This window comes from Ochotona princeps, chromosome 18 (assembly GCF_030435755.1).
Source record: "Ochotona princeps isolate mOchPri1 chromosome 18, mOchPri1.hap1, whole genome shotgun sequence".
Taxonomy (NCBI): Eukaryota; Metazoa; Chordata; class Mammalia; order Lagomorpha; family Ochotonidae; genus Ochotona; species Ochotona princeps.
The window spans coordinates 43,993,720-44,007,387 of record NC_080849.1 but is presented as its reverse complement, the minus strand read 5'-3'; the positions used below and the strand labels follow the sequence as shown (position 1 = coordinate 44,007,387).

The window sequence follows — 13,668 nt, the reverse complement described above, 5'->3', positions numbered from 1 at the left end:
AGTGAATCAATGGATTGAAGATCTTCCTCTCTGCCTCTCCTCCTCTCTGACTTTCCAATAAAAATAAATAAATCTTTATGAAAAAGTTTTTGGGTGAAGTTCAATTCTTCATTTTGAATCATGGTTTTAGTCTTGAATTTAAAAAGTGACTAAGTCAGAATCATAGAATATTTTTCTTGTAAGAGTATTACTGTTTTCACTATAAACATCTAAAGCTATAAAATTCCCTTCAAGTACTGTTTTATCTGTATCTAAGTAATCAATTGATTGTTTAGAAGTATACTGTTGTTTGAAGATTCCCTTCTATTACAGATTCTTTTATCATCAAGCATTATATTTTCTATTATTTAATTCCTTTTAAATCAGTTGAGGTTTTTAAGGATAGCATGTGAACTCTCCTTGAGGATGTTAAATAAAGAATATGAACTCTGTTATAATTGGGTAAGCGTTCTACCAAAACCAGTTGGGTCAAGTTTATTGTCATTGAAGCCTGTTATACCATTTGTTTTTTATATATAGTTGTTTCATCAATTGTATAAGTGAAATGTTGAAGTCTCCAACTATTATTTTTTACTTTTTAAAAAGACTTATTTGAAAGGCAGACTTACAGAAAGGGAAAGACAGAGAGAAATGTTTCATCCACTAGTTTATTCCTCAAATGGCTGTAAAGCTAGAAGCCAGAAGCCTCATCTGGGTCTCACACATTTGTGCTTTCGCAGGCAGAATATCTGGAACCTGGATTGGAAGTGGAGCAGCAGGGACTTGAACCGGTGCCCATATTGGACGCCAGCATTACAAACAGCTGTTTATCTTACTACGCCACAGTACTGGCCTTTACTTTTTCACTTTTCTATTTCTTCTTTGAATTTTGTTATTTTGTTCATGTATTTTGGGGGCGCTATTAGGTGTGTGTATATATATATATATATATATATATATATATTTTTTTTTTTTTTTGAGAAATGAACCCTGTTACCATTATCGTCTCTTTGTCACCAATATTTCTCAATTCAAAGTGCTTTTTGTTTGATGTTAAAAAAGTGACTCCAGCTCCTCAGGGTTACCATGGACATTCTTTTTTCAGCCTCTTACTATAACATAGTGTGTCTTTACATTTAGAGTGAGTTCATCCCTCTCAACTTGGTAAACAATATTGAACAGAAAAAAAATTTTTTTAAATAGAGTGGGCTCTTCATCCAGTCAGACATCCTCTGCCTATTCCTTGGAATCTTATTTTTAATAAGATTAATGATATGGTTGGGTTTGTGTCTGCCGCTTTGAGATTACTCAGTCATAAAAATTGGAAAGCTCTAGTGTAGTAGGAAGAAGGCCTACCATCAAGAAGAGATTTGGCATTGGATGCTAGTTCCAGTTCAGCCAACACAAGATTAAGAAACCATTATTTAGCTCTTTATTTTAAATTCAAATTTAAAATCCACATAGTGTATTGAATCTTCTAAAACATTATTCAGCTTTAAAAGAGTAAGATGTTGGATTTAAGTAACCATGGGTCATGCCAAAATAATGGATTATTGATTATTGTTCTTCGACTCATCATACTGATCATTGTATAGCTGGTTCCTTAAAACTCTCTGATCTACATTTGTTTACTGGTTTCAATAAAGGGCTCAGTGTTACTAAATCATCTGTTTGCATGGCATGATAAAGGTAATCCTTCACAAATTCTTTTTTGCCAAAAACCAAAAGTTTGAATATTTATGCACTTGTGTAGGTATCTTCCCCGCCCCCCACACCCCAAAAAGGCTTGAAAAAACTTTAGAGGGAATGACAAAGAGGGAAATCTTGCATTTTTTAAATAACACAAAATACTACATGCCAAAATTGTTTTTGTTGAGTCTTTTCTTCCAGACGAGGTGTGAAATGGAAGCTGGTGCTTTTATCATGATTCTTTAGCATCAAGTCCACCTGTTAAAAATGAACTTCTGAAAAAAAAAATGAGCTTCTGTGATTTACATATAAGAATGAAATAATCACATTTTGGCACATTCTTTTTAGTAAATGCTTCATGTTAATGGTTTGTCTTAAAGGGAGGAATGCCAGAAAAAGAAGCAACACAACCAATAAAATGACAAATCATAATGATTTGAATTAATATAGAAAATATGAGCTAATGAGAATATGACCATCAACACTAGAATGGGTATAAAGAGAAAAGTATAAAACAGAAAAGCAGAGAAATTGCAAAGTATGTTGTAAAAAGAGAGAGGAAGGAAAATCCTTAAGCCTTATATTTAATTTGATTTTATAAAGTAATGAAGAGGAAGGAAAATACTACTGTAAGCTTAGGCCTGTGGAAGCACGGCCTGTACTTGGTGAGCTGCTGCTGATACAGAACATAGTCATTTTGCTGCCTGGAGTAGCCAGCCAGGAACAAATTGCACTCCAGCTTCCAATTGGTAACCAATCCACAAGCTCGAATTCAAGTCGCCAACCTTTAGTTTTAGCTGATTATATAAGAAGAGCTAGATATTCCCTCTGGGGAAAGGATTAGGGTGGTGGTGAGGAACAAGCTTGGCCTTTCCATGTGACAACTCTAGAGAATTAAAGGCACTGGTCCACGCTGTACCCACAAATATGGAGTGACTATTCTCGCACTTCCTTGAAGCCATTTCAGTTCTGTGCTACTTGTTTTCTTACATTATTATAGATCCATTTTGTACTGTGCACATGTTTTCATCTCTCTTGCCATCTGTGTGCATGTGTGTGTGTGTGTGTTTAAGCTCCCACCTCTTAGCTCACTCCCCAGATACCTGGAGTTGGACCAGTCTGAAGCCAAGAGCCAAGAACTCAATCCAGATATCACTTGTGGGTGTTGCAACCCAGTTACTTAATTAGTTGCATCATCCCCACTGTCTCTCAGGGCCTGCGTTAGCAGGAAGCTGGAGGCAGGTGTGGAACCCAGGCACCATGGAAGGGAATACAAGAATTTGAATGGCTAGGTAAATACTCCCTGTATTCTGCTTCTGACTTGGACAGTCTCCTCTGCTTTTTTCCCAAAGATGAAGAAATAGTGTGCATATATTTGAAGTTTTTCTATTTCAACAGTGCAGCTTACTTTTACTCTGTTCTCATGTTTTCCACCTCTATGGTAAATTTCTCGGTTGATTTGACTACTAATGACCTTCGAGTGCCTGTTTGCATAAGTGCGCAGAAGCAGGTAGAATTGACCAAAGTGTACTCTGTCAAATTCTGTAATTCCTCAGTCGCTTGAGGCTGCATGTTCACGTAGCATGTTAACGGTATTGTTAGACCAGCCCAGTATTCCTCCAAATGCAGGCTCTGCTCATGGTACTTAATGATCTCAAAATATAAAGAGTGTATTTTTAATAATTTCTTCTCAACTGTAGTTGGATATGCAATGTATAAATTTTATGCAGATTACCTAAATTTTCATTTTTACTTTAGCAGCCAACATTTGGAATGGCTATAAAAGCATTGTTCTTTCCCCCTGACACTTTAAGGGTGGAAATCTGTGAAATTACTGTTACCGGATCATCTTTGCTGTCTGTATTGTTCAGCTCCCTGCCAAAATGCCTGGGGAAGCAGCTCAAGATGGCCTAAGTGCTTTTTAATATCTTGGTTGTCTAACGTTAGGCCTTTTATTTCAGTCTTACAGATTCTAGTCTGCTGGTAGAAGATTATTCATCTAAATTCAGCCCCGAGACGAAGAGAGCCAGGCACAGCCTTCTGTCAGAAGAGAAGGAGAACCTGCCGAGCGACTATATGGTGCCCATTTTCTCAGGACGGTGCGTGTGCCTCCTCTTCTGGCCTTGATTGTTAGAAAGGGCAGATGTTTTCAGATAGCAGTGATAATAATAGTAGTAATAATTTAGCATCTAAAATGTGTCAAACACCTACTATATGCACATTCTCTCTCTATAGTTGAGAAAGTTCTGAAGAAGCTTTTAACCTTGCTCTGAGAGATGTAAGAAAACTTTTAAAAGTTTATTGAAAATTCATACGCGAAAAAATGCACTTGGGTTTAATATTTTGTGCCGAAATAAACTTGCCCTTCCATTCCGTTTTTGCACAGACTTTTACATGTACCCACAGATGTATTCATTGTAAAAAAGGATTTCCTTTTCAGATATCTTTGCCATTACGTGGGATGATGATAGGACTGATAAAAGGAATGATTAGAATTTAGAACTGCAGATGTAACTAATTGAAAAGGGCAGTAGGTTTGAAGGCTAATGATTGAACACTATATACAATCACTAGAGAGAAATCACTTTATATGCTATATATACTTGCTAGAGATAAATCACTATAAAAAGAGAGATTCAGAACTGTAAGACATTATGTTTAGGTAGTAATGGTTGTCAATATGGTTTCAATCATTAATTAGGAAAAATCTAATCAGAATTTGAATATCTAGCTTATATTTGTTCCATGGAGAATAGACTACTATTTAAAGGTACATTTCAAGCTAAATAGTCACTAAATTGCAAATCTATGTAATACCAGTTTCCTAACATATTTACACAAACATTTTTGAGTGATAATAATAAAGAATCTTGACTACAAACTATCTGAGATGCCTGGGTCATAGTTCGACAGGCGCTGTCAGTACCTTCTTTTCCTTTGCATAAATTTTTCCCATTGCTAAGGAGATGCTCAAATTGAGGTCATTTGCTCGCGGCAAATGCCGTGGTAAATTAGATCCTCATTGAAGGTCAGGAAATAATTTGTGATTTTTGGTAACTTAATTCTGTTGCTTGAGTTTTTCTTTCCATTGCTAAAGGCATAATTGCCCTGAATGCAAATAGGAAAGGAAGGAGATAAGAATCTTATTGTTTGGCTTTTTATCTGATGTCTTTATTTACCTGATTTAAAGTGAATTTTCCAGGAAAACATAGAAGTATTGTTAAGTATGCTTGTGCAAACTTAACCTTTTTGCAGCTGTTTAATATACATTCATATTCATTTATAGGAGATAGCTAAGGTAGAGAGGTAAAATATTTGGTCTTTTGCTTTAATTCTCCACTCTGTTTAGAAAAATCACTTTAAAAACATACCAGTTTAGCATCAGCTTGCTCAACATCTATCTTTTCCTGTGTGGGCACAAAAGAAAGCTTCAAGGTCTAAATGTCTTGTACCTACTCTTTCCACACCAATCTTGTCTTTCCCTAACCAGTCTCAAGAAATGATACTTTACAAAATAGACTATAATAAAAAAGAAAAACATGCAAATTAAACTGGGAATAAAAATTTATCCTTGAGGTTTTATCAGATTTCCTTTGGTTTTAATCTCCTATATTCTACTACTATGTTGCAAATAATATTCCACAACGATGTTGGCACTGTTCAAAATCTGAGGAAAAGATGGGAAGGAAATGAATATTTTTTGCATACCTGTTATTTTTTTGAGACTCAATCTAGATGTTTTATCTAAACAGTCTTGCTGAATCTTCCTTGCCACCCTATCAAGTTTTTGTTAAGGAAACCAAAGTTCTGTGAGTTGAGAGAGTCAGCTGGCTGGTTGTGAAAAAGCTGGAAGTCCAATCTACAACTGACCAATGCAATACCATGTCCATGTCCTCTGAAATTATTTTATGTTTAAAAGAATCCCATTTCTTACACATGAAACCTGAAAATCTTACTTGGTGGCAACAACAGATTTGGAGTTGAGACTGTCAGAGATAGACAGAGTTTGAAATTATGTCTACTTGATGCAGTGCACGTTTGTCAACATGTTAGCATTCTATTCTGGCCCTTGTGTCAAGATTTTCGAAGTGATTGTTCCATTACAAATAGCATTAACAATGATAATAGCAAGACTTAAGAATGTATGTGCTTTTCGCATACATTCATTTCATCCCCACAAAATAATGCTTATATTTATGTAAAGGAAAATATCCTTGTTGTCCTTGGATCAAAGTATTTAAAAGTGTGTTTCAGTTCTCATGTGGAACAACGACTTTTTTTTTTTTTTTACAAGATTTAGTTTTTCTGTGACTTTATTCTGCCCTCATGTCTTACAGTATGCTGACATGTCTACTGTAAGAAAATGAGAGTTGGAAATTTTCTCGCATAGGATTTTTGTCTCAGCTTGGTCTAAAACGCCTTTTATTATACAAACTAAATCATGTCACAAGACTCCTTTCAAATCTTCTATATTCATTTCTGTGGAGAGTTTTAAATAGTCTTCTAATAGTTTGTGTTGTATTAATCCACTTCTTGTCTCATTTGTAAAAGATGAGAGGTATTTATGCCAGGACACTAATCTAAAAATATTCCATGTCTTCCTGTGCCCCACGAAATTATAGTGTATATATTAGCATCACTAACTTACATTGTGTGTAATGCATTATAAATATTTGGGGATACAGAGAAAAAGAGTTATAAATCCTTGAGTTTAGTCAGGTTTAATCAGAAGCAAAACCTTGTCTAGTGATGTTTTAGTATTTCATGAGAAATTTCAAACAGACAATTGGTGAATTCAATTCCTTAACAAACTGTGGAGAATCAGGTGCTAGGAACTTTTAAACAAAATGACAGTATTTGCTTAAATTTTGAAAAATCAGATGTACAATTCTAACTTCGATCTAAGGAGATTCATTTAAAGGGAATCTTCAGTATTGTTAATATACTCTCTCAATGAAGCTTCCAGTGTGATTGCTAAAAGACATTGAGGGAAATTAAATAAGCCAAATATTTTATCAACTAATAGCAAATCACTGCACAGATTATATCCTAAGTTATTATGCTCAGCATAGCACTCTTTAAAGAGTTACTGTTCACTTGTCAACTTTATCAGTTTTGAATAGAAGCAAGTCAGTTCTACAAATATCACCACTTCACTTGTAAGTTTGATCATTTCTTCCCATCAGAGCAATATGGAAGCATAAATGAAGAGTGCATATTGGATATACTCACTCCTAATATATATAAACATATAACCCCTACTGTGTTGGAAAGGAACCCATCAAGCATAAAGATTTTGTGCAAATTTAGAACATATTTGTACTTGAAAAGCTGGGCAATGCATTCTATCAGCTGTGCTGTAGAATCCAGAACAAGCACTTAGTTGCATCGGCATCACAGCATACAAACTGTATTTCATCTTATAATGTCATCTTTTTTGAAAAGGATGGCACAATTTCATCCTTTATTGTAAACTAAACCATATGTAAACTTACAAAGGCAACCAGAGTAACAACATTGGGCAAGTTGTCTGACTTCTCTGGGTCACATTTGCCCTCTATCTAAAATACGAACACCTTGTTTACCTCTTAAGGTTTTTGTGAGGATACGATGAATGTTTATGAAAAGTGACTGAGGCCTTACTAGAGATTGTTATGTCAATATTATCATTTTTTGTTAAGGGACTGGTCACTTCAGTGTGCGGAAAGACGTCTCCTGACTTACCAGGATTTTGTATGTCAGATTTTCTCTGGATACAGGATGATGTCTGAGGTCTGGTACTTTGAATTTAGTAAATGTAGGCATGTTATCCCTGCACGTGCAGGTCTCCACATGTTATGTTGTTGTGTTTTAGTCAGATGCATGTCAGTGGAATCACAGATACAGAAGAAGAAAGAATTAAAGAAGCTGCGGCTTACATAGCCCAGCGGAATCTTCTCGCTGCTGAGGAAGGAATCACGACCTCCAAACAGCTGGCAACTTCCAAGCAGTCCGCAATATCCAAACAGTCCACCTCCATCCTCCACGAGGAGGAAACATTGGAGAAAAAGTCAAGGAAAGTTGCAATACGAGAAAAAGCAGAACGCCTGTCGCTGAAAAAAACAGTAAGAAAAGACGATCAAATGTAACTTACGAAAGTGGAAATGCATGGAACAAGCTGTGTGTATGCAGAAATGGATGAATTTGTTACAAATGAAGAAGTAGGTGGTCTTATGGAGAAATGAAATGAAACTAAGCAAGAAGGAAAAAAGGCGGGGGGGGGAATGCATGGGTCATTTATGTCGTGGTAGTTAAGATGCCAACTCAGATGCCAGTGTACCACATCAGATTGCCTGCTGTGGCTTCTGACTCCACTTTTCTGTTAATTCAGCCTGTGGGAGGCATGCCACCAAGAGTTGGGTTTCTGGAAGTTCTAGACTCCTTGGCTCCATCCTACTCCAACCCTGGCTGTTAGGGATGGTGGATGGTTTCTCTCTACCCCCATTACCACCTCCTCTCTCTCTCCTTTCTGCCTCTCTTTTCAAATAAAACTAAGTAAATACACATTTTCAACACATTTACAAACTTTTATTTATTTGTTTTTAAGATTTATTTCTTTTCACTGGAAAGGCAGATTTACAGTGAGGAGAGATAGTGTACAATATAGTCCATCTGCTGATTCACTCCCCAAGTCGCCACGGATCCAAAGCCAGGGACAAGGAGCTTCCTCTCGGACTCTGATGTGGGTGCAGAATTCCAAGGCTTTGGGTCATCCTTGACTGCTTTCCCAGGCCACAAGCAGGGAACTGTATCAGAAGTGGAGCAGCTGGGACACACAGCTCCCATATGAAATGCAATGCATGGAGGCAGAAGATTAGCCAGTTGAGACAACATGTCAGCCCACAAATTAAAAAATTAGAAATACATAAGTCAAAGAAAAGCAAACGTATAGTTTTAAACTCCATGGAATTTTAAATTTTAAAGAAATTGAGATTCTAAAGAATTATAAGAAATCTACTTTGGAGAATAAAATATGTGGCTCAGGTTTAGAATGTTAAATGTTATAAAGAGGGAAAGAGGAATGCATTGTATCCAAAGGTGAAAGTTTCCAAATAGGAAATAAATACTTTGGCTTCTATTTGTTGTTTTAACACAGAAGTTACTTTGATGTTATAGATTTTGATAATATGTTCATTTATTCAGTTGGAAGAAACTGAGGCCTATCATGGAAAGTTGAATGAAGACCATCTTCTCCATGCTCCGGAGTTTATCATCAAACCTCGTTCCCACACAGTTTGGGAGAATGAGAATGTAAAATTACACTGCTCTGTAGCTGGCTGGCCAGAACCTCGTCTCACATGGTATGGTATCTTTATGAAAATTGCTAAGAAGCAATTACATAGTTAAATTTCTCTCTACTGTAATCATGTCCAGTTACCTATATACCAGAGTCATGGAAGGCATCAATAAGTCTGTTCTGGTTTTTTTAGAGTGCAGAAAGAATAATGGGGTTAGTTTTTACCTATAGGAGGAAAAAACTCTTATATAAAGATGATACATTATCATATTTTATAATCCTATAATTTAAATGGGTCTTTATTTTATGCACAGTGTTAAATATTAGTTAACGTATTTGCAAAGCCAAAAATACTCCTATAACTGCTATGGATCATAAAAAAAATCAAAATTTTCCTTCATTACTCAACTTTACAGTAAAGTTATGATTTTGTGATCAAAAGTAATGCTGTCTTTGAAAAATAACTAAAACCCACAGGGGTCCCATTTCTTTCTTTTTTGTGAGCTGAATCTTCAAAATACTTTTTGATAAGAGACAAGAGGAAATTGCGGGCAAGTATTTAGTCTAGTAAAGATACCCATATTCTCACCTCAGAGTACCTGGGTTCAGTCTGTGGCTCTGACTCTTGATTCCAACTTCAGACTAATGAAGACGGAGGAGGCATGATGATGGCATGAGGGATTCAGTATATACCCCACCTGACATCTGGGCTGCTTCCTGGATTCCTGGGTTTTTGTTTCTTCCAGTTTTGGCCTTTGTGGGCATTTGGGGAGTGAACTAGTGGAAGGGAACAGACACCTTCTGCCTCTCAAATACACTGAAAATAAATGAATGAGTAACATTGAGCAAATACTCCTTGATTGTTTTTTTTAAAGAAAGAATTGGAAGAGATTGTCCAAAATGGGGCCTGACCCATTGTTTATCCTATTGTGACTATTAATGCCCTTGTTATCCCCAAACTCGGTATTTTTCACCCTATGTCATGAGTATTTGCTGCAGAAAGCCAGGTGTGAGAATACAGGACAATGACATAGGCATTTTACATGCTGTCTTCTTATGCATGAGACGGTCAGAATGCACCCTCCATCACAGTACGTACCCTACACGGACGTCACTGTCATCGACAGACCATTCGCCTCCTTCCTTGTCTGTTACTTCTCATGAAGATCAGACCCTAACTAACACTGAAGGGGCTAACTGGTTTTTAAAAATGCTGCCATGATCGACTAGTACACGTTTGACAATTTTGGATTTACTTATATCTTTTTTATATGTGTAAAATCTTTTCAGAGTTTTTGAGTTTTGAGTTTGGGAATTATAGTGAAAATCAAAACAGACTATAAATTATCAAGCCCAATGGTTTTCCTTAAAGATGAGAATTATAGGGACTTATTTCAGTTAACATGAACTTTTCAAAATCAACTTACAAACTTTAAAATACATAAGGATGTTCCAAGTCATCCTATTTTTTTCTGAAACTTCTACTTTTTACCTAAAAAAACTACTTTTTCCTTCTCTGTGACTACAAAGTTGTACCATTTGTCCTATTAAAACAAACATTTCCTCATTAAAAACTGACTACTTTTCACCTCCAAAAGAATCTCAAAAATTCCTCCAGAAATCTATAAAGAAAAACAGATTTTCAACTTAAGGAAGTATTATTTGACCAATAAATGTAAGTGAATGAATGTATATCAATAATAAAATAAATAATTACAATTCTTAATTGAGGAGATACAATTATTATTTACTTCCCTGTTTTTCTTTTTCTACTTTATAAAAAAGATATATTTGGTTTTATTTAAAAGGCGATCTTTACAGAGAAAAGGAGAGACAGAGAGTGATCTTCCATCAAGTCGTTTATTCCCCAAATGGCTGTGATGACTGCAGCTGAGCCAATCCAAAGCCAGGAGACAGGAGCTTCTTTCCAGGTCTCCCACATACACACAGGAGCCCAGGTACTGGCCACTTTCCACTACTGCTTTCCCAGTTTGGAACTAGGGTGCTGGATCAGAAGTGGAACAGCCAGAACTCGAACCTATGGATCTGGTGCTGGAGGAGTAGCTTGTTATGCCTCTGCAGCAGCCTCTTTCTTCTACTTTTTAAAATTTAAAGATAATCTTTAAATGTCTGGTAATCTTTTAATGTTTGGTAATTTCTCACACATTTATTTATCCTGTTCAATATGCTGCAACTGGGATAAAAAAAAAAAACCCAGTCACTTATCATTGATGGTATTATTAAGCCAGAGTGATATTTCACATAGTTGGAATTTACTCTTGGATATTAAATTCCATATGTTGTACTTTATTTCCTGAAAAAGGATAAATCTAAAACAAAAAGATTAAAAACCCCTCCCCAAAAGTAGATGACCAAACTGTAGCCCCTTAGAATTCCTGTTAACTTCAAAACTAGAAATAAATATTGTTTTCAGTTGCAATTAGCCTGCACCTCTCTCCCAAGTGGTCCTGAAACTCTGGTTTCATTTGCATGTGACTTTCCTGTCCCTAGGGGTTAACTTCAAGCAGAAGTGAAGGCACGGAGACAAATTTAGTCCCAGGAAGAATGGGAAAGCTCTTCTTTTACTGCAAGAGCCTCCTCTAATTCCTACAGCTTAACGGTGCACATAAAAGGTGACCTAGTCTAGCCCCATGCAAAGTGTCAGCTGTGGTGGCTCCATTCCTTGTCATAAATTCTCCCAGGAGAGACGAGCTAGAAGATTGGGCATTGCCTTGCAAGCTGAATAGAAAATAGACATTCAAGCAAAGGAACCTTAAGACAACTAAGCAATTAGCTGTCCTGGGGAGAGGAAGATTTGCCTCTGGATAAAGTGAAACTATGGATAGCCAGTCAGCAGATGACTGACAATTGGGTGTGGCAATAAATAGATCTTGTTTGTTTGTTTTTGTGGGGCATTAATCTTTTAGGCTTTACCCATCCCTCTGCTTGCCCCCCCCCCCAAAAAAAATAATGTTAGTAGTAAAAACTAGACCTGTTGGTAAGGGACACTGAAACTTCAGCTCATTGCCTCAAGGTCAAGCCACCTCTGGGTGTAGACTTCTACATGGAATTAGTATGCCTTCCTGTGCTTGTTGCCTGAAAAGAAATAACTAACTGGAGCTCAACTTTACTTTTCAACGTCATACAAGTATCCAGTTTCTAGTGTTCTTCCCCTAATAGAGCAGGGAGCACACAACCCAGGCAAAAACTAAGGTGATGACTGAGCTGGCCTTGGTGCCTCTCTGGTGCTCAACTGCAGCTTTCCAGGTCTGACCAAGAGGTGAGTTAGAGGCGAAGTATGAGGGAATGCTTCATGCGCCTTCGCTGCCTCCACTCGTAGCAGTCTTAAGTGCTGAGCATGTCCTTCCAAGGCCTGGGTGCCAGGGGCCTGGCTTCCCAAAGAGGGTTTTGCTCCAAGTTTCCACTGGGTGCCTTTAGGTCATGGGAATCTCTGAGCTCTAACAAATAAAATGAACACGTAGCAGCTGCTCTTTAGCCATTCCCATGTTAACAACCAAATCTGTTTAAGTGGAACCTAGAGGTTACCAGAGAATGCTGGATGCAGGAACATGTGTCACTCGTCCAGGCCAGAGGCAGAGAAAACTGCGTAGCCCGTCCTGGTCCCAAAGCACTCTGAAAGCCAAAAGAAGCCTGTCTATGCAGCATTTGGATGAGCAAACACTTAGTAGCAGAGGCTACTGCTGGAATACCATGGTGACATTGGTGAACTGCTCATCCTGCTTGGGGCATTGTCAACATGGAAGGAAAAATATGTATGATGTGGAAAAATTCATTTTTCAACTTAATAGACCATGTTTATATGATAACTTGTAGAGTAGCCTGCCTAAAAGGGAATGTAAAAAAACATTTGTGTTTGTATTTGTTTTATTTGTGTCAAGAAATCCTAGCAGGGTATTTAAGAACTGAAGAACAGTTTATCCTGACAGAGGAACAGGTGCAAGGGCACAAGAAGTTCTCCTAAACAGAGGAGAAAATTGGACCAATTTTGCCCTTTTTAAAATTCTTTTTTTAAAGCTTTATTTGTTTCTACTGGAAAGGCTGATTTACAGAGAGGAGGGACAGAGAAAAATATCTTTCATCTGATGACTCACTCCCCAAATGGCCACAACAGCTGTAGCTGAACTGATCCCAAGCCAGAAGCCAGGAGCTTCTTCCGGATCTCCCATGAGTGTGCAGCGTCCCAAGGCTTTGTGGGCCCTCCTGACTGCTTTCTTAGGCCACAGGCAGGGAGCTGGATGGGAAGTGGAACAGCTGAAACACAAACTGGCACCCATATGTAATCCTGGTGCATGCAAGGCACAGATTTAGCTACTGAACCATTTCACCTGGCCCTTATTTTACACTTTTTAAAGTAAGTATATTCAACTGAATTCTCAGTCTGAAGGCCAAATTAGATTTGTCAAAGAAAATCATAACTGTAGCCTACCGGGAAACATTTTCCTGTGCTAGTATTGGTGAGTGGCAGTTGTTCATTCTTTCAACTGGCATGGTTGTTTCCAGATCTGTATGTTGGATCCTGGCATAGATCTTCAAAGAGAGCATTTGAACTATACAGGCTTGAAATTCTTTACTTCGGCCCAAAAGTTACTGTCAAATAAATTAGTCGTAAGTGTTACAGTCATTCAAAATCTGAGAACAAGATAATGACAAATATAACTTAAGGAGAATCTGAAGATTTGGAAAACTCTTCTGATTTTGCAAGT

General features: G+C 37.2%; 1 protein-coding gene across 2 annotated transcripts in view; it reads left to right on the top strand.

Moving 5' to 3' along the window:
- The window catches only part of MYOM1 (myomesin 1), a 129,981-nt gene that overhangs the window by 11,721 nt on the left and 104,592 nt on the right, over window positions 1–13,668 (top strand). For both annotated transcript variants that reach the window (XM_004579617.3, XM_004579618.3), the window contains exons 3-5: window positions 3,630–3,767; window positions 7,523–7,772; window positions 8,851–9,008. In XM_004579617.3, coding sequence (XP_004579674.2) covers window positions 3,630–3,767; window positions 7,523–7,772; window positions 8,851–9,008 — 546 coding nt within the window. The remainder of the gene's footprint in view (window positions 1–3,629; window positions 3,768–7,522; window positions 7,773–8,850; window positions 9,009–13,668) is intronic.